The 25,529-nt window shown below is 41.1% G+C and overlaps 1 protein-coding gene across 4 annotated transcripts in view; it reads right to left on the bottom strand.

The window, feature by feature from the left end:
* CGNL1 (cingulin like 1) overlaps window positions 1-25,529 on the bottom strand; it is a 137,309-nt gene that overhangs the window by 24,374 nt on the left and 87,406 nt on the right. For all 4 annotated transcript variants that reach the window (XM_054041490.1, XM_054041492.1, XM_054041493.1 and 1 more), the window contains exons 9-13: window positions 21,051-21,257; window positions 20,458-20,562; window positions 9,390-9,542; window positions 8,162-8,332; window positions 1,074-1,235 (exon numbers count right to left, since the gene is read on the bottom strand). In XM_054041490.1, coding sequence (XP_053897465.1) covers window positions 1,074-1,235; window positions 8,162-8,332; window positions 9,390-9,542; window positions 20,458-20,562; window positions 21,051-21,257 — 798 coding nt within the window. The remainder of the gene's footprint in view (window positions 1-1,073; window positions 1,236-8,161; window positions 8,333-9,389; window positions 9,543-20,457; window positions 20,563-21,050; window positions 21,258-25,529) is intronic.

Raw genomic sequence — 25,529 nt, 5'->3', positions numbered from 1 at the left:
ATTAGTCCTTCATCCTCTTTTCAATGCTACTGACCATTTCTCTTTAGGACTGCAAAGCTCGATTTGCACACACACACACACACACACTGGCAGAAAGATGTTTGAAAAGTGCAGCCCCTGTGACAATTTGCAGAGAACTCAGGAAAAAGTATCTGTACTGTACTAGAAAAGCCTACAAGAATTTAATAGCCTGTTTGCTATTAACTTCATTATTAAAAAAAAAAAAAAAAAAAAAACTTCAGTGTAACTTCAGAACACGGCTTTCTTCAGTGAAGTTCAACAGCTAGCTTCCAGTTTGAACATGTTTTCCCTTTCCACTGCAGTAACAAGTTGAATAAACTGAAAAAAGTGTCTGAGAAATTCCACGGGAAGGAACTTTGCAAGCCTATTACAAGGTGACTTAATTTCCAATGACCTATTATTAAATATTCATTGGTCAGGGACACTTACAGTAATTCTATGAGCATAAAAAATTGCAGATATATAATATTAAATAAACAATTTAACAACAATATTTCTAGAAATACTCTAGAGGTGCTACAACAGAGGGTTTTCTTTAGAAATTAATTTTAATTTGTTCACAGCTATAAAAAGAGGCCATTTATAAAAGCAAGACAAGGGGCTAATTCAGTGCCCATTGAAGATAATGCAAAGACTCCCACTGATTTCATTGGGAGTGGTTCAGGTTTTAAGTGCCTAGGAGTTAAAACTTTCTGATTTTCGTGCCTGATGAATTGAAGGAGAACGACAGGGGTAACTGGTCAGAACTTCCATTTGTCACATGAGAAAAAGAAAGGAAAGTATTAAAAGAGCTCTCAAAATAACTACCATTCAGAACATAATATGCCCTATTAGATGTGCTGAATGCTCACCTTTGGGAGATGCCAAAATAGTTCTTGCATTACCACTGCCCTAACGTTGATTTTTCCATCAGATGAGATGAAATTATGTTGTTGCTTCCAAGGCACAACCACAGTAAAATAATTAAGTGTTTCCAATCATCTCTAGCAAAAAATGTACTATACATAAGCACCGAGCATCCAAAGGACCCCCCATCCAAAAGCTCCTTTTACCTCCATTAGTTTCATTTGTCTCGCCCGATCACTTTTCAAGTGATTTTTGGCTTCCAGTTCATATTCCAAGCCTTTCACAGTCTGTTCTAGCAGCTGAGTTTTTGTAATTGCCTCATCCTGGGCTCTCTGGTGGTCCCGTAAATCCTCTTCCATAAGACGCATCTGAAACAAGAAGGCAGGTGGCACAATTTATAATACGTTTCTTTGTAACAGTAATGTCAGTAAATGGGCTACACTTCTGCTAAGACTTTAAAAACAAGTTATTAAAAACCAGGCTGAGAGGAAGTAGGTAGTATTATGTGCGTATTAGAGTCATTTTTATGTCATCCACAAGAGGGCACCAAGTAAATAACTTTGGATCAGAGTTCTCAGATATGAAAATACCCTTCAGCGTACAGGTTTCACTGTAGTGATAATACAAACTGGATTTTTTACTTAATTATCTTTTTCTTAGCCAATTATCCTACAGCTTTGTGGATGATTACAGCTTTGGTAATTATTTCCATCAGGTTTATTTGCTTTTCATACCATCACTACAGTTTATTGATGCTTTCTTATGCCCCTTGCTCTGGCACGAAGGCACTTTGATGACAATATTATATTTATGGTATAATTGCTATTGTATATATTAAACTATAGCCCCATACATATGTAGTAGGAGGTACATCTCTTGAGGAGGCGGGTTCTCTCTCCTAACCGTGGTCTGTGTTTCATTACATTCTCTCACTCAAGCTTACACAGTCCCATTAAAAGGTATAGTTAGCATGAAGCTCTTAGATTTTGTGCTGCGATGAGGCGCTCTGATTAATTTGTTAGGTGTTATATACCTTTGAGTGCACAAACTTCTATAACATGATCTGAGTTTCACTTTCAGTTCTCCCTCACATTACTTATATAAGTACCACCCAGCTCAGTGATGGAGCATTACCAGGTTATAGATTATTTACAGAGCTATTTTCCTGTTGGAAAGGCCAAGTGAGAGAAGGCTGGATAATTACAGGCCATACATTATACTGTGCTACTAAGATAGTTCTCTGCATACCAATAGGAAGCATTCAATATACAGTGTGCTATATGCCAGTGTGTGACACTAAGCACCCCTGTATTCACACCCAACACACGAGTGTAATAACATTGCTCTACAGCCAAAATGCTTCTGAAATAAATGTAGTCAACTAATGTAGTTTACTAATTCTGGGTCACTGAGAATGAAAATGATGCTTAAAATTGTTGATTGGCTCTAGTTTTCAAGATATGCTATTGGGTCAGTATATACGACCCTTGACTTGGGAATGGCGGAGGATAAGTGAGATAAAGGGAAGGGATTTCAATTTAAACCAAAAATGACTAAAATACATCTTTGACTGGATCTATGAATAAATCTATGACTGGGTTTGGACAGTACTTGCTTTTTAAGCAAAACAATGAATGATGCAATCTGAAGCTGGTATTGCATCATACAGGATATGAATTGCATCATGTTATTCCTAGAAGTCATGGATGATGCAATCATAACGAAGCTTACATCACTCTCCTGAACAAATTGCCCTATATCAGCTCTAGAAATCATACAGTGTCGTGCGCTCTTATTTGTCAGTGGTTGATTTTGCAAAGGGACACATTTCTGTTTAGCCAAAGTGAGCAGAGATGCCTTGTACTTGTGTGAAGAGTGCAGATAACTTCTGCTATGTTTGTGGTGAAATGACTTTTGCATCTCAAAAGCGCAGTATAACCACTATGGTTAAGCAAGCCTAACACCTTTATTTTGGCTGCAAAATTGGAGATCAGGACAAGAGGTGGGCCCCACACATATGCTGCAACACTTGTGCAACAAATCTTCGGCAGTGGTTGAACAGGAAAAGGAAATCTATGCCTTTTGCAGTGCCAATGATTTGGAGAGAGCCAACAGATCATACCAGCAATTGTTACTTCTGCATGGTGCCTCCAGTTGGAAAAGGTGTGTCAAAGAAGAAAAAGTGGACTGTGCATTATCCAAACATTCCATCAGCTATATGCCCAGTAGCCAACGGAGAAGGGCTGCCGGTTCCTGATGCACCAGAATCATTCTCACTTGAGTCAGACGAGGAAGAGGAAGAGGATGAAACTTCTGGTCCTGAACCATCAATGTCACAGGACCCACATTTTCTCCCATCCTCCTCCTCTGAACCACACCTCATAACACAAGGTGAACTGAATGACCTTGTCAGGGATTTGGAACTACCCAAGAGTAAGGCAGAGCTGTTGGGCTCCAGACTACAGCAGTGGAATCTGCTGGCAGGTGATGTTAGGGTTTCCATGTTCCGTGACCGTCAAAAGGATCTTGTCCCATTCTTCTTCATGGAAGGTGATCTTGTAGCCTGCAACAACAACGATGGTGTGATGACAGCCCTCAACATCGTTCACGATCCAGATGAGTGGAGACTGTTCATTGATTCATCAAAGACGAGTCTTAAAGCTGTTTTACTGCATAATGGCAATGTTTTGCCATCAATTCCAGTTGGTCATGCAGTCCATATGAAGGAAACCTATGACAACATGAAACAACTTTTGAGGTGCATAAACTATGACCAACATCAGTGGCAGCTTTGTGGCGATTTGAAGGTTGTTGCTCTCTTGCTTGGTCTGCAGACTGGATACACAAAGTACTGCTGTTTTCTCTGCGAATGGGATAGTCGTACAAGAGATTCCCACTACATCAAGAAAGATTGGCCACTCCGACAGTCATTACAGCCAGGGAGGAAAAATGTTCAGCATCGACCACTTGTTGAATCAAGGAAGATTTTGTTACCACCTTTACACATCAAGCTGGGTCTGATGAAGAACTTTGTCAAGGCCATTGACAAAACACAAGCAGCTTTCAAGTACCTCCGTGGAAAATTTCCAAGGTTAAGTGAAGCTAAGATAAAGGAAGGTGTCTTTGTTGGTCCTCAGATTCGTGAACTTCTTCGAGATGACGCATTTGACCATGCACTGCGTGGCAAGGAAAAGACAGCATGGAAAGCCTTCCAGTTAGTGGCAATAAATTTTCTCAGAAACAATAAGGCAGACAACTACAGGTTGTTGGTGGAAAACCTCCTCAAGGCATACAAAAGCCTTGGTTGCAACATGTCACTAAAGATACATTTTTTGCACTCTCATCTAGATTTATTTCCACCGAACTGTGGAGCAGTGAGCGACGAGAATGGCGAGCGATTTCACCAGGACATTGCAACAATGGAGAAACGTTATCAGGGCAAATGGAGCCCATCAATGCTTGCAGACTATTGCTGGACAGTGACAAGAGATGCTCCATTTCATGAATACAAGAGACAAACCAAGAAGTGCCGAGTAGACACTGAATAGGACTAAACTATGTACATAATAGTTTTTGCCTTTTGTTTCATAATAAATTTTATTTATATAACCCTTTTGCTGATTTTTAAAGTGTTACATAAACAGGACAGGTGAAATATTATCATGTAAAGCAACCATAAACACATGAAAAGACCTACAATTTATGATTAAAACTCTACTATCTACACAATATACATAGACATAAAATGTAAAAACTTAAATATCTTAGAAACAGTAGCCAATCAGTTGTTTTAATTGTCATATTTGAATTCAGCACATCAAAATACATAATAAATAGCACATTTTATCTCTGAAGCAGACGACTTCTCCAAAATTGTAGACCAGTGTAATTTTTGTACTAAATATGCTTTGTTAGGTATCCTTTGAAAACTCATGACTCGCTGGTCAATAATTTCATGGCAAAATGTATGTAGCAACATTATAAGTACAGTTATGAAATCTCCCTGTGTGATGTTATTAGCACATGTTCAAAACCAGATGGCCCTGCCTTGGCAAAAGTTGTCAAACAGGCTTATCCCAAACAAAGGAATGTGTGTTCACCTCAATTTACATAGTAAACAGGGCCGGCAAGAGAGCAGGGGGAGGAGATGGCAGGAAACAGAACAATTTGGATTTCAGTACACACACCTGGGGGAAGAAAGAGCATGGAGCCTCCTTCACCTGTTGCCTTCTTTACTGCTTGAATAAACTACTTTGAAGGGTAACCTGCAGAAGAATCCACTTCAAAGGTTCACTGGACTATAAAAGAAAGGGGTGAGAACCCCAACTTCTCTCTCTTTCACCTAAGACAACAAAGGCACCGGCATATTTGAGCCTCTGAGAGATATCCTGACTGAGGAAAGGGTCAGTCATCATGATCCTGGGAGACTGTGGTGAGAAAAGCGATCTTGAACAAAGCCTTGAACCAAAACTTGCTAGATTAAGTTTTGGACTTTTAGATGCACATTTTCACTTATATTTGCTTGTAACCATTTCTAACTACTCCTTATGTTTGAAGTAATTTAAAATCCAATCTTCTTGTGTTAATAAATGGTGTTTTATTTTTTAAATCAATCCAGTGTTGTGTTTAAACTGAACTTTTTGGTACCTCCAGTTACAGTAACAAACCGTTGAATATTGACTCCGTACAGGAGAAATGAACATTAATATCTTAACTGTCCAGGAACGGGCTGGATATTGCAGAATTTTGGAAAATTCGGGACAAGGAGTGTGTTGGTTGGTGTGTTGCTGACGGGATGCTGGAATCAGACCTGCTGGACCAGGGCTGCAACTATACATAGACCTACACGCTGGAAGACCGTTTGTGAGCAGCCCAGGTTAGGAGCTTCAACAGCAAAACATGGTGAGGCACCCAAGATCATGGAGCAGGCAGTGACAACCTCTCACTGGTCTGGATTGCGCCCCAGAATATGACAGTGTTTCAAATTATACTGGACTGACATCCCTAGAATCCAATGTCTTATGTCTCTAACTACAGCATGGGCAACAGTAATGAATAATTCTCATACTGCCCTACCCGCATACCTCAAAACTGATTTGGAGGACCACTAATACGAGCAAGAGGATAATTTAGTTTTCATGCTCATTCAGTCCTCAGCCTTTCTGACGAGACTCTCAAAAAGGATGCCAAGTGCTATATGAATTCTTGTCTACAAGGAACTGAATGGCCAACACACCTATTTCACTGAATGAAAATGGTTATCATGAAGGCTTATTTGTACTTCTCACTCAACATGAGAAAGAGAGAGAGAGAGAGAAACACATTTGATTGTTCTGAAGTTTGTTTTATTTTAATATAAAACCTATTATATGGATGCTTCTTCTGAGAGGAGCTTCTTCTGTAATTTCAGGATTATGCTGTATCTTGTGCAGCTAGCTATACAATAAAACATTTCATGCCCTAACAATTTACACACTCACTTATAGAAATATAATGCAGCACTCTACAGTCAAAGTCTATAGCAACACAGTTTAAAACAAAATTACCAGTGTCTTTTTGTAGAATAATATTGGGTTGGGTTTTTTGTTTGGGGGCCTGGAGTTTTTTTAACATAAGAATGTGTGGACTGCTTACAGTTATAAAAAGAGTTTCAGTAATAGTTATAACCAACACGCGAGTAACAAATAAACACAGTATCTTTCAGTACAGATACTGATTGCTTTGAAGAGTTTATTCCAAGTTACATTGATGATCTCACTATCCTACTCTCTATCTTCCAAATTTCATTGTGACTCTTCAGTTCTTTACATAAACCACACTTCGCTGAGTGGAAATAATATGGAAGGAAAGAAGAGAGAAGAATGTACAGCAATCCTTCAAACTAACCTTTTTGTGTTATATTTTTTCTAGTAACTTACACTCTAGTTCAGAGGTGGGCAAACTATGGCCTGCGGGACTCTCCTGCCCGGCCCCTGAGCTCCTGCCCTGGGAGGCTCGCCCCTGGCCCCTCCCCTGCTGTTCCCCTTCCCCCGCTGCCGGCGCAATGCTCTGGGCGGCAGAGCTGCAAGCTCCTGGGGCAGCGCAGCTGCATAGCCCGGCCTGACCTGGTGCTCTGTGCTGCGCGGTGGCGTGGCTGGCTCCAGCTGGGCGGTGCGGCTGCCTGTCCTGGCACTCTGGGCGGCGCAGCTGTAGCGCCACCAGCCACCGGTGCTCCAGGCGGTGTGGTAAGGGGGCAGGGAGCAGCGGGGGTTGGATAGAGGGCAAGGGAGTTCGGGGTGGTGGTCAGGGGGCGTGGGTGTGGATGGGGTCGGGGCAGTCAGAGGGTGGAGAACAGGGGGGTTGAATGGGGACAGGAGTCCCCAGGGGGCAGTCAGGAAGGAGCGGGGGTTGGATGGGGTGGTGGGGGGCAGTCAGTCAGAGGCAGGGGTCCCGGGGGCTGACAGGGAATGGGGGGGTTGGATGGGGCAGGAGTCCCGGGGGGGCTGTCAGGGGGTGAGAAGCAGGAAGGGTCGGATAGGGGCCAGGGCCAGGCCACACCTGGCTATTTGGGGAGGCACAGCCTCTGCTAACAGGCCCTTCATACAGTTTTGGAAACCCAATGCGGCCCTCAGACCAAAAATTGCCCTGCTCTAGTTCAACAAAAAGAAAGAGAAACAAAGGAGAAGTTCTGGCCTGGAAGCTCAAATTATTAAAATATATTTTATATACTGAGGACATCCATAGACCGTTTATTCTCAAAGGTTTTCCAAATAACGAAGAACTGTATTTAGAACTTTAAAGAGGCCAGACTGATTTTATGGTAAAATTTACATACTAAAAAGACAGAGACTTCAAGGCTGTGGCTGATTCGGGGCTGCACAAATAGCTTTGTCATTTAAATCTGAAACATCTCAAACGTCCATGACAATTACTTTAAAAAGCTAAAGCCAGGCTGTGTTGTTGTATTTTTTAAAAAGATAATAGATCCCCATCTTTTTCTGATTCAAGGCTATTTCAAAATTCTCAACTCTCCCTTCAGCAATCAATATTAAATGAGCCAAAGAACTTCAGCAGAAACTTTATCATATCATTTTGATAAATTCATCAAACACACTTTGCATTTATCTATTGTATCCAGTAAACCCCATTGCCCTTGTAGAAGTACCACCTTGATGATCGTCCTGGAGAATCAAACACAAAAGCATGCTGATTAAGTGCACAAGAGCATGATAGCAAAGATTCTTTGTCCTGAAAATTGTCTGAGGAGGATTCTAGGTCAAAGGTTAAACATGTCATTCAATTTATGAGCCAGTACCTCATCCTGCATTTTCATGGTTGTCAGATGTGATTTTTCTAACTCAAGATTTTTGTCTTTTAATTGTGTCTGCATTTCTGCAAGTTCCCTGCGATTTTTCTCCTTGTACTCATCAAGCTGGTTCTGAAGCTCCAGAGTGGATGACCGGGACACTTCTACAATTTCAGCCATCTGGCAAAAAACAAACAAACATAAAATTCCCCACAAGTAAAGCATTGCTAGAAGGGAATCTGTCTTCATTAGTACTACAGAAGAATATTTTTCTTCCTAACTGCAGTCTCTCCTATGTTACATTAGGAACATAATTCACTGTGCAGAGAACATTTTCAAAATGGTGTATATGTCCAGCTGAATTTCTATGCACCAGTTTGAAAATATGCAACTCTAAAATTGTGTTTCTAAAATGTGTGGCAATACATTTCCCAGACCATCCTATTTCTGCCAGCAGCATTTACAGGTGGCTTGTATTTAAACCTGTATAAATTAGAATTTATTCTATGAAGCCCTCACTGAATACTTTATCATACCAAAACTAAGCTGTGTGCTCACACATAGATGGCAAAACTAATACAACAATGCTGCAGCTGGAGAAATCAGCTGCAAGTCACTGCAGTCGAGCTGATGGTTGTGCTGAGCAAGGACTGACTTAGTGCAGGTCTTCACTACCCACCGGATCGGTAGGGATCGATCTATCGGGGATTGATTTATCGTGTCTCGTCTAGACACGGATAAATCGATCCCTGAACACACTCCCCGTCGATTCCGGAACTCCAGCTCGCAAGAAGTGGAAGCGGAGTCGACGGGGGAGCGGCAGCGGTTGACTCGCCGCTGTCCTCATGGCCAGGTAAGTCGACCTAAGATACTAAGATATTCGCGTAGCTGAAGTCGGCGTATCTTAGGTTGACTTCCCCCCCGCCACACACACAAGCACAATGTAGACCAGGGCTGAGTCTGTTGTACATAATGGAAGAGAACTCAAATATGGCATCTTATTTTAACAAAACAGGAGTGTTTTACCATGGTATTTTCAGATTGCACCGTTCCAACTACTGTTCCAGTCCAGAAAGCTTTTATTGATAGTCACCAGGTCAAATACACTAACAGCAAAGTTCACATTTCACTTTCATTTACACTGCTTTTAAGCTCTTTTCTTTGTAATTTGGCAGTTTATTTGCTTTTTCCCATTAGATATCTTATCTCCTGCAGCCTCTTTTAACTGCAACCTTACCTCCTTGTGTAACTTCTCAATAGTCTTGTCTAGTTGCCATCGCTCATTTTCCATTTCATTCTTTATCCTCTTTAATTGTTCCTTCTGGTTAGTTTCATCTTTTAACTGTTCGGTTAACTGTTGCTGTTCCTGAATAACCTGATTGAATTTTTTCTGCATTGGATGGAAAAGTTACACTATAAAACATGACAGCCATAACTCTCTGAGAAGTCAAAGGAATTTAATGTAATATACTAACATGTCCCATGAAGCAACAACAATAAAAATCATAATAATACGCTGTAACACAAAATCAAAAGGAAGAAAGTTGCTGAGTCAAGCTTTGACAGTCAGTCTATGACAAATAAAACATACAGCCATGTAATATTTACTTATAAATGTCTACAAGTTCCTGAAACGCTGCAGAATTCTGAGGACCTACGACTGTCTGTCTTGTTGGCTCTATTACATGCAACGTCCATAGTCAGTTGAAGTTGCACAGTGCCCAGCAAATTCTACCTTCTGCCAGAGAATTCAATATTTTATTTCAGGTTTCATATTTCCTTTGTTGTTCTTGTTTATTCAATCTCAAAGTCTCTAAATAATATACTCTTTCACCTTCATTTGCTCTGCCTTTTCTTTCCTCAGCATTCAAGAAATGTGTTTGAATTGATTTAATAAAACAAAAGTATTCTTCAAAAAAGGAGTGAAAGAACTGCTTAGTTATTAATGTTTTAAATTATATTTCCATAGCACCCAAAAGCCCCAATCAGGAATAGACGTCATTGTCTTACGCCCTGTACAAACAGAAATAGACAGGGGTCCCTCTCCTGAACAGCTTACCAGGTTAAATAACCCCTTTATCAAAGCATTTTAAGTTACTGTTGAAGCCAGGCCTCTCTTTATGCATTAAGGATCACCCAGTTTTGAATGAGATGCAGAGCTGTACTGTATAGTCACATAGTGGGCTAAGAGCTCCAAAACACCAAATATGCATAAAGAGCAACGAAGATGTACAAGAAATTCACCACTTCAGTCAGAAGTGCTTGTTCAGTATCTTCAGACGTATATTCTATGCCTAATAAAAAGCCACACTGGGCACAAAATTATCAGTGACACAAAGCTAAGAGCTTGCATCCATTTTTCACTGGCTGTCTATATAAGATGAAGGGATTGATTTTAAGTTGCTCCTGTTTGAGGTTTAAAGACATTAATAGAGGTGAGGGGAGCCTAACTATATTTTGAGACCATGAGTCTCATGTGGGGTCCCCCTTTTTAGAATTCTACCAGAGGATCATGGCAGCTTTGGCTGTGGTGGCCCCCAAGACAAGGAACCAGCCTTCCTTAGAGAACCCTCCTTAGTCCTTCCATTGACACTTCAACACATCTGAAAACTTTACTTCATCAGAGGCATTTTCAGTTTTAACCGTTGTGGCTCACTGTTAATAACCTTCTCTCTTCTTTCCTTACTGTCATGCCATTTCGCTTTTCTAAAAGGTTGCTATCAGGTTTAAATAGGGCTTACTTTTATCAAAATGAAGATTAACTGAAATGTTTCGATTACATTAAAAAAAACAAATTCAACAATAACGACACAATTTAGTGATTAATCCCCTGAAGCATGTGCAACACAAATATTGCAGCATGTGCTAGTGCATGCATGAGAAACTGAAATCAACTAAAAATAGATGAGACAGAAAAGTGAAACCAACTTGTCTCTCTTAATTGCCCAAACTGGGAGAAATGTAAATATGAAGCAAACAGCATTAATAGTGAAAAGCAATTTAAATTTTAAGAGTCACTTTTTAAAATCTAGGCTCAAAAGAGCTGGGTTCTATTCCCAGTTCTGCAGTTGGCCTTCTGGATGAATTTAGGTACATCACTTCACCTTTTTGTGCCTCAGTTCCCACAGCTGGGGGAAAAACGTGCTGTGCTCTTGATACTGATGTCCTTTTGTAAAACTTTGAGCTCTATGGATGAAATGTGCTATAAAAGGGCTAAGAATTAAATATCTGCAAAATGCACAGTGATACAGCATAGTCATCTAAGAGCTATTAAATGCTGTTCAGCAACAGTCCAGTCTAGCTGGCACCACAGAATTTAAAGAATCCTGAAAAGGTTTATTTTAGCACTGTAGTGCTAAAAGCTGGGGAATCACTGGGTCCCTGTTAATGTGCCATCTTCCAACAGGCCATCAAAATCTCAGATACCTCCACCCTATCAGTCTTTCACAAATCATTTTTGTGATGTTGCACCCCATAACGCTTTATGGAAGTATGCTTATGAATGTAAATATGACATAACTGGAATATGTTTTATGCTACATATGCCATGTAACAGATCTCTAAAAAGGTTATGATTTACTGAATATATTCATCCTATTTGTATGGATGTATCATTTTTGTATTCGAAGTTATGAATATTGGCTGTGTACTTGTTTGATTTTAAATAGCCTTAGTAAGGCATTTGGTCAGCTTCTTTAGAAAGGAATTTGCAAGTTAAGTGCCCAATCAAAAAACACTTAATGGACAATGGATCTTGGAAGACTCCAATCTACATAAGAAGTCTACCTGAGGACGTTGAAGGTAGCATGTGAACAATGGCTGTCACCTGTAAGGAAATGAGTCATACATGGACACGTGACTTGCCCATGTGACTCCAAAAACTCCATCTTGTAGCTGGGATTCTATACAAGGGGCGGGAGGGGTCTCCACAAGAGAAAGTCTATATAAAGTCCTGGGAGACCCCTCCATTTGGTCTTCAGCTGGCTCCACCCCCAAAGGATACCTGAAAGAAACTGGAACAAAGGACAGTAACCATAGGGATGTGAGTGATTGCTGGACCCAGACTAGAAGGAGGCTAGTCTGTAAAAGAAGTTTACTGGAACATCTCTGAGGGTGAAACTTCATCTGTAATCACTTCCTTACCGTATTAGGTTTAGACTGGCGTGTTTTATTTTATTTTGCTTGGTAATTCACTTTGTTCTGTCTGTTATTACTTGGAACAACTTAAATCCTACCTTTTGTATTTAATAAAATCACTTTTTACATATTAATTAACCCAGAGTATGTATTAATACCTGGGGGGGGAGGGGGCACAAACAGCTGTGCATGTCTCTCTATCAGTGTTATAGAGGGCAAAAATTTATGAGTTTACCCTGTATAAGCTTTATATAGGGTAAAACGGATTTATTTGGGATTTGAACCCCATTGGGAGCTGGGCATCTGAGTGTTGGAGACAGGAACACTTCTTAAACTGTTTTCAGTTAAGCCTGCAGCGTTTTGGGGACGTTGTTCGGACCTGAGTCTGGATTTGTAGCAGGCTAGCATGTCTGGCTCAAAACAGGCAAGGTTCTGGAGTCCCAAGCTGGCAGAGAAAACGAGCTCAGGGGTAGTCTCAGCACACCAGGTGACAGTTCCCAAGGGGTTTTCTGTGACCCAACCCATCACAATTTTATGTTACAGTCTGTTTACACATGCTTGAGAAACAAACCCCACAGACACAGATCAATAAACTATACAGTGGCAGAATGGTAGTGCCAACGGAAGCTGTTCTATGCCTGCAGTGTACTGGAAGGGGGGGGGGGGGGGGAACATAGTAGGAAATCTGGTCAGTTTCTCAACTTCAGAATTATCAGCAGAAATCAGAATTCTTTTCACCAACACAAGTTATTTTAGATGTGAATATATTCTATTGTTTATGGGAGATTAGGGGCACATGTCACATTATTGGACTGCAACACATTTGGTCAACTATTGTGTCATACAAATTTTTGCCTGGTGTTCAGATATGAGGCAGTCTAGGAGAATGGTAATAGCAAATACAGCCTTTTTTTTTATTACTTATTGTATTGGGCCATATGCTAACATCCTGAAATGAAAAAAATATAATTCCATATACCTGTCTCTCCTCTTTTTCACTCATGTTACATTTTGCTGTTCATGACCGAGGATATGTCCACACAAGCAGTGCTACAGGACACAGTGCTGCAGCTATGTCACTGTAGTACTGCAGCACAGTTGCTTCAGCGACGGAACGGGTTTTTCCTCACTGTAGTAAGTCCATCTCTTCGAGAGGCAGTAGCTAGAGTGATGGAAAAATTATTCCATCAACCTAGCTGAGCCTATAATGGGAGTTAGGATGTGAAATTTTTCAATGGAAAACTTTGATTTTGCTGAAATTTTCCTTCGGGAAAAGAGACAAAATATTTCATTTTGAGTCAGTTCAACATTAAATTGTATTTTCATGTGTTGCCACAATGCCTCATGGGAGTAGTAGTTTGGGTACTTCATGTCCCTATTCTCTCCTATGGACTGGGCTCTTTTGCCAGATTACATCTTCCATGATGCACTCCTGTCTTCTCTCTGACTCATCCACATGGTGTGTCACAGGAATCACATGACTACAAGTGCACCATGGGAGATATAGTCTAACCAGGAAGCCCAGCCCATAGGAGAGAATGGGGGCCAAAGGGACCCAAACTACAACTCTCATGAGGTACTGTGGCACCTTAGTACACACAAATTAAACATTTTAATTCAGTTCAACAAACTAAAAAATAAAAACATTTTGATTTGGGAATGTCAAAATGTTTTGTTCCAATCAAAAATCTGAAAACAAAGTGTTTCTAAATTTCCATTTTTTTTAAAAGAACTTTTAGTTCTGTGAAAAGTTTTGTTATTTCAATGTTGTATCCCAATTCAGGATGAAAACAAATGGCAAAATATTGAAATTTCCCAAAGGGCGAAAATTTCAATTTTCACTCAACTAACAACAAACTGGAATAGTTACTTCTGGAATGCTTCTCCAGACTATTCAGTCCACACTTCATTAAACAGGAAGAACTAATGACATGTCAGGATTGCTTTTACGTCATATACTCCAAATCCCTAGTCTTTAAAGGGCACACTAACTGCCCTATGTTGGAGTCTTACTAGGACTTGGTTTTCTTGGTCTGTAGCTACCAAAACATAGAAAAACTACACTAACAGTTTCTCCACTTAAGTTAGGACCAGACAAAGTCTAAGGGGTTGAAAAGGAAGGAGAAAAGACCACAGCAACTCTCCTCTTCCATCTACCTGTCCGTTGCGTGGATGGGGAGAAAGGTTGAGGAGAACTAACTGTACCTAATAAAAGGTTCTAGCTGTGAGTATACAGCCTCTGCTCTAATGGTGCTCTCTCTTCAGCAATATGGCTCTACACTTGACCCCCTGCAGGGCTGTCACTAAATGGTACAAACTAGCTCTTAGGGAGAAAATCTGCCTTATAAAGTTTGATACAAAATATAGTCACTTTAAAAAAGAGAACTCTCTTTCTTATAATGTGTCCCCAAATTTAACAGATCTGGTAGCAATATTTCAGCAGCTGTTTTCTCATTGGTTGTCATAAAAACTATTTGTGAGTGGGAGAGTATAAACACAGTTTGTACTATGCAGTATTCACTAAATATGTCCACTACACATGATTTTACAGCACTGCTTCCAAAGATTAACACATTTATAATACTTTGAGTTCCATTAGCCATAAAAGGTCAAACTTCAAAGCAAGAACACACAATTTCAGATACACAAATATATTTTAAATGTAACAGAAGTACTACTATTACTTGCGTTGAGGATGTGAATATTTTGAACTTTAGTTTCATTCTGAATTACTACTGAACATCCAAATGAATAAATAGCTCAGGGTATGTCTACACTGCCCACGTTACAGTGCAGTTGCGGCAGTGCTGTGACATGGGCAGTGTAGACACACTTTATCCCCAGGGGAGAGCTCACCCGGCGATAAAAGAAAAACAACCACCCTGAACAAGGGGTGGTAGCTTTATCGCCGGGAATGCAGCTTCTGGTGATAAAGCGCTGTCTATACCGATGCTTTTCAGCACTAAAACTTTTGTCGTTCAGGGGGATGTTTTTTCACACCCCTGAACAACTAAAGTTTTAGTGCTGAAAGTGGCAGTGTAGAGATAGGCTCAGTCTAGCACGTACACTTTATAAGACTTCAGTATTTGACAGTTAGGAATGTTCTGTAGTACACATAGGGACTTGTCACCACTGCAGTTGCTCAAGTTACAGTTTGAGCTATTACCCCAAATGAGAGTCCTGTCCACACACACAAGCCCTTAATTTAAATGTGGTGGTGCTTTTATCTCAAATTGGCTGGCCCTCCAGGGGTATAGGCTACAGCTCGAGTTAATAACTCATCAGCTGCTAACACAATCTCTCTGTGTAGCTCAATTAATATTTCACACTGTAGCTGCTCTCACTCAAGCTAGGCTAACACTAGAAAAGTAACCTGAGTTATCTACACACTGCAGTGTTAACTCGAGGTGACAAGAACTTTACATGTTTTTCCATCCACAGCCAAAGGGCCAAAGTCTGATCCCTTAGAAGTCAGTGGCACAACTTCCGTTGACTTGAGCAGGATCAGTTGTTCGCCTGAAGTATTGTATGCATGACGCTATATGTTGCAATGTTGGCAAAGGACTTAGAACAATTAGTGTCTGTTGGTTTTTTTAATAGCCTATGAGTTCTGTGATGAAGGTGGGTAATGGAAAGAATAAGCAGCTTTCTTTGAGATAGCTCTCAGGAAACTCCTAGAAGTTCCTGTTCTCAGGGACTGCATAAGACCCTGGGGAAATTTTGGCATGTGTTTTGCTTCTAAAATGCTGGAATACAGAAAAGTGGTTAAGAAACAAAAGCCATACTACAGAGGTCAGCACCAAAAAAAATCACTATTTGTCTGAGCTTCCGTAGCTGAAAACTGCAATAAGCTCACATCATTCTAGCTACTGGAGTCTACTTTGAATGAAGCTATTCCAACTACCGACAATAACCACTTTGAAGTGTCTTGCAGCTTTAACCATTTTGAGTATGAATCTGGGAAGGAGAAGCATTGCATCTTGCTGTGTTTACTGGAATGGTTACAGCTTTATTCAGTAGATTTCTATTGGTTCTTGATGTGTTACTCCATTATTAGTTATCTGTATTGTAAAAGCAATAGGAATTAGGACCCCATTGTTCCGGGCACTATACACACACAGAAAAAAAGAGATTGTTCCTGCCCCCAAAAGCTTACTATAAGACTCATTTCACATTATTATTAATATTTTCTCTTTAGCAATAGGCTACAGCTCAAGTGATGTAGAAAAGAATGTAAATTAAAGACCTGTTCACAATGGAGCACCAAACCAGGCTGGCTACCACTGTAATCAAAAACTATTAAGCATGGTTCTGCTGGAGTGGTGCTGCAGTACGGACAGGACACTATGCCAAGTGGTGAGATGAAATACTCAAGTCTACTTCTCTTCCTTGAAATCAGGATTAATTGACATGTTCTAAAAATGATTCTCAAACTAGAGCTAAGCAAACCATTCACAGTAAAATGTTAGTTCAACAAATTTAGCCCATCTTTGTGTTTGCTAATTATCTGCAAACAGAGTTTGCCTTGCTAGTTATTTGAAAAAGATTTGCGGAATGGCATTTTGAGCATACTTCCCACTTATGGATTGCTCGCAAACCATTTGCTACTTTAAGTATTCACTATTCATAATTTCCTGTTTGTGCTGTATGCAGGGCCGGCACAACCCATTAGACGACCTAGGCGGTCGCCTAGGGCACTACAATTTGGGGGGGCGGCGACTGTGGCGGTATTTCAGCGGCGGGACCTTCCACTGCTTCTGTGGGGAGCGGCATTTCGGGGCTGGACCTTCCGCCGCCTAGGGCGGCAGAAAAGCTGGCAGTGCTCCTGGCTGTGTGACTGGACACCTAAACAGATGGCACTGTTTCTGCTCCCTGAATGGGTGACTCCCATTCCAAGCCCTTTCAAAATGGCTACAAAAATACTCCTTTGAAGATACTTGTGGAAAACACATTTGTAGGGTTTTTTTATGACATCTCTTTCTGTGAATTGTTTTGCAAAAAACCCACACCCCCCATACACAAACTGTGACGAACTGGGACTGTTCTTGCTGGGGTGTGGGAATGCTGACAGGGGAGTGTGACTAGGATGGTCTGCATCGGAGGATGGGAGTCGGCCCGAGGGAACATACCTGAGCTTGTAACATGAGAACCCAGGAGGGGGTTGGAGGTCAGGTGACTCCGGGGCCCGGGAAACTGAACAAAGGCTGTGGGAGGGGTCGCTGAAAGCAGAGTGCTGGAAGCAGGCTGGAGAGATGGCTGGGAGGCAGAGATGGCTCTGACCCCCCAAGGGGGGTGGGCTGGCATGCCCTGGGACCCCAAGCTGGACCTAACTGAGGGGGGCCCTGTTGTCTGTGCCTGCAAGACCTGTCTTGGACTGTATTCCTGTCATCCAAATAAACCTTCTGCTTTACTGGCTGGCTGAGAGTCATGGTGAATCGCAGGAAGCCGGGGGTGCAGGGCCCTGAGTTCCCCAATACTCCGCGACACAAACATCAAACACCAATTGTTCATTTAAATTCAGGGGTCTAATAATAACAAGTGTTGTAACTGGATTAAGTATAGATCCAAGTTATGTTCTTTCTGCTGGGCATTACAAATCTATGAAAATAGTTTGCCACATTATAACAAACTCTAATGGATCAGGCCTAAGGTAGCTGGCAGGCATCAGCAGACCAACACTGACAATGCACTAGCCGAACAACTTGGAACCAATCAAGTGGTGAAAAGAGAACCTGTAACTGAAAGAAGGGAGCTGATTTATTAATTTGATTTAAAAGATTGTCAGATTAAAAATCACATTTTTAAGGAGAAAAGTTCCTTACTTGCACTGTTAATAAATTAGATTCTTAAAATGGACACAAATTTAAAAATCTAACTTAATTTTCACAAATGTTTCTTGTTTTATTATGTTTTCCATTGAATTCAGATTTAATTGAATCATGGAAACAGTTGTCAGGAAAGCTTCCCTTTGTCCTATAGCCCATCTGTAGTCAGGTTCACTTTGTAGTTTGTGGTCCAGAGGAGTAGAGTTTGAGTTACAGACCATACAGGGGAATGTTGAAATTCAAATTCAGACCACTTTTTTGTGTTCAAGAAACATTTATAACAACACACAAAAACCTTATATTTTAGCTATGATTTACTTGACAGAATCTCTTTAACCTTAGCTTCTAGATTTGAAGGTGAATTTTACAATTTAGTATTTTAGAAACACCAGTGCTTTTGTAATGCACATAAAGGTGATATGCAAGGAGGAAAAACTGGGCTTGTGCCCTTTTTAGCTGCTCTAGGATATATCCTGTTAAAAGGTGTGCCTGCCCTGTCTCACCACCTGCTTGCCAAGAATGGCTCTGCTGACCCCTGCCTCTGTTTCCCCTTCATGCAGGATCCATTTAAAAATCCACAGAATCCAGATATTCAAAACATTCTCTTTCTGGGGTGCAATTTATTAAGTCCTGCACAAAGTCTTTGAAAATAGAACTCAACCCTACAGTTTTCATCCCAGTTTCAGCCTCCTTCTTGAGGGTCTGCCTCTCCTTAAAAGTGATTTATCTTGCCTCAGTCCCAAGCTGGGCACAGCCCTTCCTCCCTGAGGGTCTGTCTTCCTGCTCTCCCAGCACCTCTTGCCTGGATTTGGCCTTCTCCACAGGCCTTCCGCACTGGTATTTCTGCCCCCTGCTGACGCAGAGCCCTCCAGGAGTCTTCTAACTCCCTACAGTGTTTCTCAGGCATCTGCCTACTACTACCACCTGCAGCTGTCTCCCCCTTTGTAAAAGAGAAGGTTACTCATCTTGTGCAGTAACTGAGATTCTTTGAGATGTGTGTCCCTGTGGGTGCTCCACTTCAGGTGTTGGTGGGTCCCAGCGCTGCTGATTGGGGATTTTCGGTAGCAGTGCCTGGTCAGGACGCACACGTGCAGTAGCTGTCTCGTGGTGCCACTGGCGATTCAACTAGTGCCTGTGCGTCCCATACCCCTCAGTTCCTTCTCAACCTACCACCGTTACGGTTTTGGCAAAGATTCATGGAACCGTCGACAGTCCGAATGGCAGTACTCTGTATTGGAAGTGATCTTGTCCCACTGTGAATCGTTAGCCACTGCTACTGAAAATCTCCGATCAGTAGTGCCGGGATGCATCGACACCTTAAGTGGAGCATGGACAGGGACAGCACTCAAAGAACAGCCTAGGTGCCTTCCCTTAAGCCCAACTGGGCAGCAGGTAATCAGTCCAAGTGAAATGGACCCCATTCCCTCTTAAAGGGGCAGTCACCCTTTGATATGTCCCTATCCCTCCAGTGGGACACAGGCCATCTCCCCAAATATCTGCCCACCAGAGAATCCTCCAGGTTTCTTCACATTTGTCTTTCTGCCGCAAATAGCACAATTTTGAGGTTTCTCCTCCATAGCAATTCCTCTCTCCATCTCTTCTCTGTGTCCCCACCACTCTCCTCAGCTCAGTAACTGAGATCTGGTATGGGAGGGAGAACTGCCACTACCACCCCATCACTCACCGATGACCTTTAATTCTTCCAGCTAGATTTTTCTTATTTATATGACTGCCAGATTACAGCCTCTTATCCTCACACATGGAAAGTCTAGCTGAAACACAACCAAAGCTGACAGATAACTAAGGAGTAATGGCCTCAAGTTGCAGTGGGGGAGGTTTAGATTGGATATTAGGACAAACTTTTTCACTAGGAGGGTGGTGAAGCACTGGAATGAGTTACCTAGGGACGTGGTGGAATCTCCTTCCTTAGAGGTTTTTAAGGTCAGGCTTGACAAAGCCCTGGCTGGGATGATTTAGTTGGGGATTGGTCCTGCTTTGAGCAGGGGGTTGGACTACATGACTTCCTGAGATCCCTTCCAACCCTGATATTCTCTGATTCTATTCTAGGATTCTATAATTTAAAATTACACAACAGATTTGTCAAAAACTGGACACGTTTGCTGAGGATTTATTTCCCTCCAACTTTGTTCAATTAAAAAAAAAAGATTTTTATTTTTAAAGAAGGCAAACTTAGTTAGATGAAGCTATGCTTACAGGAAAGATCTGAATGGTGCTGTGAGGGCCAACCTTAATAGAATGGGAATTTTAATATGACCAGAGAAAGTCACCACTGCAGAAAACAAACAAAGACATTTAATATTCTGACTAAGTTGTTGTACTTACCTGCATATCCTCCAGCTTGCTTTCCAAAGACTTTTTCACCAACAGCAGTTCCTTTCCCTCTTCCGCAGCATGTGCCAGGACATCTTCTAATTGTTGCTTTTCTTTCTACAATACAAAAGTTTGATAGATTCAGGAATACTGATGTTGCTTTCTCTCTAATCTGCCTTCAGAAGATCCACAAGCATAAACATAAAACTGCAAACACTTAAAAACATTTTCACTGGCTTCCTCTTGCCTTCTACATCAAGCTCCTCTTCCACACCTCCAGGACTCCACATTGCACTGCTTCCTGCCTACAACCTCCCATTTCCTCTTAAACTCACTCAGGCACATCACCAATGTGCCCATCTCCTACTCTTCAGTGTTATTTTTCATACTGTCACATCAGCTGAAGCAGCCTCCCTGTACCTGTAGAAGAAGCTCCAGCCTGCTCTCTCCTTCAAGCCCACTGATTTTGCACAGGTTTTACGGCACCAACAATGACTTTGCCTGCCTTCATCTCATCTTTCATCTTTTATTTTTGTGCACTGTACCCATCCAATCATGAACAGAAAGAAAACCACACTAGTTACATGTCTGGTTTTGTAACTTACCTCATATCTTTCTATTTTTTCCTTCATTGTATCTTCTTCTCCTTTCATATTATCAATCTGTTGATGGAGTTCTTTAATTTTGTCCTCTAGCTCTTTAATTGTTCTCTTCAATTGTTCATTTTGCTCAGCCAACTCCTTCACTCGATTTTCTGCGCTACTTTGCATCTGTTCTGCAGTGTTTCTTTCACTGGCGAGGGCAGCAGCATTCTAGTAAAAAGGAGAACAGAAACAGTGACACACAAAACCTCCATTTTTAAAGACAGTGTAAAAATATGCAATTTGTTTCCAAAACAGGTCTCAGTCCATGTAATCCTGGATGAAAATTTTAAAGATGGAAATATTTTCTGATTCATATAGATAAAGGAACACTGTCAACTGAAGTTTTTGGCATTTTGGAGCAAAATCCATATTCGAGTTAAAAGTAAATTAGTTGTACCCTCAGAAAATACACATGCAACCTATGCTCTCGGAAAACTTGCTTTTGAGCAAGTTTTGATTCAGAGAAGCACAGTTGCCTGTTTTATGACCATAAACTCCATTTTGAGAACCTCAGCATTCTGAGCAAGCCCAAACTCCCATCCATCTGTGACCTATAACAAGCCAGTTTGCATCCAGATCCCTAGAGCTGAAAGAGTAATAATTCTTCTCCCACAACTAAATTCTGAAACCAAAGATACCATCCATACAAAACTGTGGCTGTGTCAACCTGGAATATTCTATGAAAGGTCAGATTTGTGTGGGCCACAAAGGTGCATTTGTATTACTCGCAGATCCATGAACCACAATACCCAAAGTTACCAGCTATGTAGGTAGGTAAGAGAGTCCTCTTTTTGAAGGCATTATTACATTTTCAAATAATATCTACTATATTTCAACAGCCTTTTGTCTGTCAACTCATATTCTTACTTCAATATGTCCCATTTTAAGCCCCTAGGTAAGTGTAATCTCATGCTTAAATATTTTTTAAAGTTACCATAAAAAAACCTAATAGATCTCAAGAGCAATGTGAGCCCTTGAGGAGTAAGTTTCTGTGTATTCAGGAGGAGTTTTAATCTGTTTAGCTATAAGTGAGTTGCTGTAGGTTATATATTTTACTAGTTAGGGCAGTGGTGTTGGGAATTTAGCTGCTGGGGTTTTGTTTTATTAACATATGTCGGGGTGCTTAAAGTTTTCAAAAGGATGCTTTTTGTATATTTGCTTAGAAACAAAAAATCCAATGCATTAAAGACAAAATTATAATAAAACTACATCCAATGTTTTCTCACATGACATGGTATTATACTGTGCATTCATAGTTTTTTTTGGCAATGAGCTTGGTTGCAGCATTTGAATCTTTGCTTTGTATAGATCATATGACTTGTATAATATTTGTCCTACTGTTTATATATGGCTATGCAATGAATTTGTTACAGTTCAAAATCTATAAACAGAAAGCTTACTTTAATACTATTTTGAAAACATGAATAAACAGAGTTTAAAAGTAAATTAAATAAAGCTAACCTTGTACAACTGATAAAGAATTGGGGTTCATTAACATTCAAAATGAAACCCAAGTTAACAAAAGAACAGAGAGTCAGAGACATAAGCCTACCGGTAGAGAGAAGAAACTAGTGTATTGAGGAGTCATGGAAATGGCAATGAGAAGGAGGAGATGGTGAGGAATGGTGTCATTGTTATCATTATATGTGGTGTGGCAGGTTGTGGAATGGAAGAATCATGTGACAGAACAATCCCGAAAAGAGTTGACTCAAGTGAGCTTAACCATGTATGCAGCATACACATTTTTAAACACTTCAACTCATAGGGGTGACCCCCTAAGTTGATCTGATCTTTGGCCCTTTGCTTATGTTTCATTCAAAACTTCCACCAGGAACGTAAGACTGCTTTGTGATAAAAGGTTTGGTTCTTGATCCTGGATATTTAGGCCCTAATCTTGCAAAGGAATCCATCAGCACAGATACTTATTTCCAATACAAAATCCCATTGACTTTTGCATTAGTAACTTCAAAAATATTTAAGCACGACATTGTGTATGGGATTATATTTACATTCATCTCAGAAATACAAAATGGATTATCCAGTGTAGGTTAAGTGAATTCTTTTGTAGATAAAGTGAAAAGAGGGGTATAGATAGCTATTTTACAATATTTTTGCTTTACCGGCAAAAAATAGAGGTAAGCAGTAATTCATTTGTAAATTGAAACAAAGCCAATTGCTTTTTAAATGGAGATTACTCTCCAGGTGTAACAGGACATATCAGCAACAAAGCTACACCATGCTGTATGATACTAGAAAAATCAACACAGAAGAAGAAGAAGAAAAAAAGGAGTACTGCAAACCTGATTCAAGTTATACAAGAGGCTCTTATTCTATAAAGGACCATTCACTAATTGTTTTCTAGTAAGCAATAACAAAAATATGCAAATTACTCTGATAAAGCTGTAACTCAGAAATTGCTCAGACTGTCCATTTGGGTTAATGAACTCTTTATACAAAAACTGGCAACACAAGCAGGATGACAAGTTCTAGTCTTTTTGCAAGTACTCAAAAAGGCAGTCAGTTTTTCTGAACATACATATTGGTTAAAGAGCTTTGAAATGTATTTCTGCTGATGCTGTAACTTCACATATACTTTTTGGTATATCCTCTGTATTCATTTATTTTTGCTTTTTGTAATGCAGCACAGTTTTACTAATTAGCAGGCACTCTACCAGTGGCTCCTTTTTGTTTCATTTCCCCCCCTTTTACTAGCTGAGTGAAAGAAGCTTAGGCATGCTGGGGAGTTCAGTGAATGGAATGTTGATTTGTCTGTTCTTTCTCATCCAACCGCCTACACACTGCTCCAGAGTTAGAGAACACAGAACAGAAGGCCCATACTGTACCTGAAGTATCCAGCACCTCATCTTGTGTGTCTGGGCTATTCTCGTGTCATATCAATACTCCCCCCCACCCCCCAGAAGCATTATTCATTTAGACTAGAGCACAGTACCTACATCAACAGGAAGCACTGTATGTGAGGCAAAAGGAACTTTACCCACCAGAGTTAAAAGTTAAGAAAGTTCAGCCCCGTCACAAAGGCTTAATACAGTCATATCTCCGGATCTATTCTGACCTGCCTTTTGCTTTATGTATATTATGTATCACTCAAATTAAACCAAATTGGTATTCTCCCTTCTCTTCCACTGCATGTCTTCAGAAACTGGCCAAGGTTGAGGTCAAGCATGTCTAAAAGGGGAAACTTAAAAAGGAACCAACTCCACTGAACAAGTTCCAAGTATTTTCTTCTCCAACATTAGTTACAATCTTGGGGGGGGGGGGGGGGAGGCTGGGGAAAATGGGTGTGTAAGTAAAAGCTGGCTCAGGCAGCCTAAACTTGTGTGACAGCACGTAATCAGCAGCTCACCACAGGTCTCCAATGATCCTGGCTATGTTGCAGGGGTTATACTTTCACATAAATGAACTGTTCCTGAACAAATTCTCTATAATATATTACACCTAGCAACACAAGTGACTGCAACAAGTTTGTTATCCCATCCTGCCTCCCCACCAGGTTTTGGTCCCAGCCCTGAAGTGGACAGTCACATGCCCGCATAATCAAGCAGGTTTTGGTCACTGCCAGACTGCAGCCTGTGATCCATGTGCTCTACGTGCTCTGGTTCTCTTTGGCTGCTGGAAACCTGAGAACAGGGCACCAATCATGTTTCCAAATGTTGTGCCACTGCCAAATACCATGAGACCTCAAGCCCACCCCAGAAGTCCCGTGGGGGCTGGAAATCTCTTGTCCTTTTTGCCCTCTCCCTTCATGAACAGCTCAGGACCCTTTTCTGATAGAATGAAATGAAAAACAAACAAAAAACCCCAGAGTAATTTTTTCTGCTGCTCTACTGTGGAAGTTGATTGGCTCCACTAATTTCAGGGGAGCCACATGCAGGGGACAGACAGGGAAGAGCTTGGGTAGCTCACACTGCCATCTTCTTCAGAGAAGCTATATGAGTGGAATGGGCAGTGAAATATAGGCCTGTCAACCTGCACAGCTGATGGTATCCTGAGAGAAGGGAAGCGTACGCTTTGGGAGCCCACATGTAATGAATCCATGTGCTGCAGACAGACAGTTATTGAATCCAACGGAACTAGAACTCTTGTCCTTTGAATCCAAAAAACTCAAAACTCTGAAAGGACAAAAGAAGCAGGACCTTCCATAGGCCGGCCACTAGAGGGCAACGTTACACACAAAGCTAGTATGTTACATGCACTGCTGCCTCTTCAGAGAGGGCATTAAGGCAACAGCCTACCTAGTCCTAAGGGTACATCTTCACTACCCGCTGTATTGGTGGGTAGCAATTGATTTATCCGGGATCTATATATCGCGTCTCGTTAAAACGCGATATATCGATCCCCGAATGCGCTCACCGTCGACTCCGGAACTCCACCGGAGTGAGCGGCGGTAGCGCAGTCGACAGAGGAGCCGCGGCCGTCGAT

This window comes from Malaclemys terrapin, chromosome 10 (assembly GCF_027887155.1).
Source record: "Malaclemys terrapin pileata isolate rMalTer1 chromosome 10, rMalTer1.hap1, whole genome shotgun sequence".
Classification (NCBI taxonomy): domain Eukaryota; kingdom Metazoa; phylum Chordata; order Testudines; family Emydidae; genus Malaclemys; species Malaclemys terrapin.
Note: the sequence above shows the minus strand (reverse complement) of the source record. Positions and strands in the feature narration are given on the sequence as shown.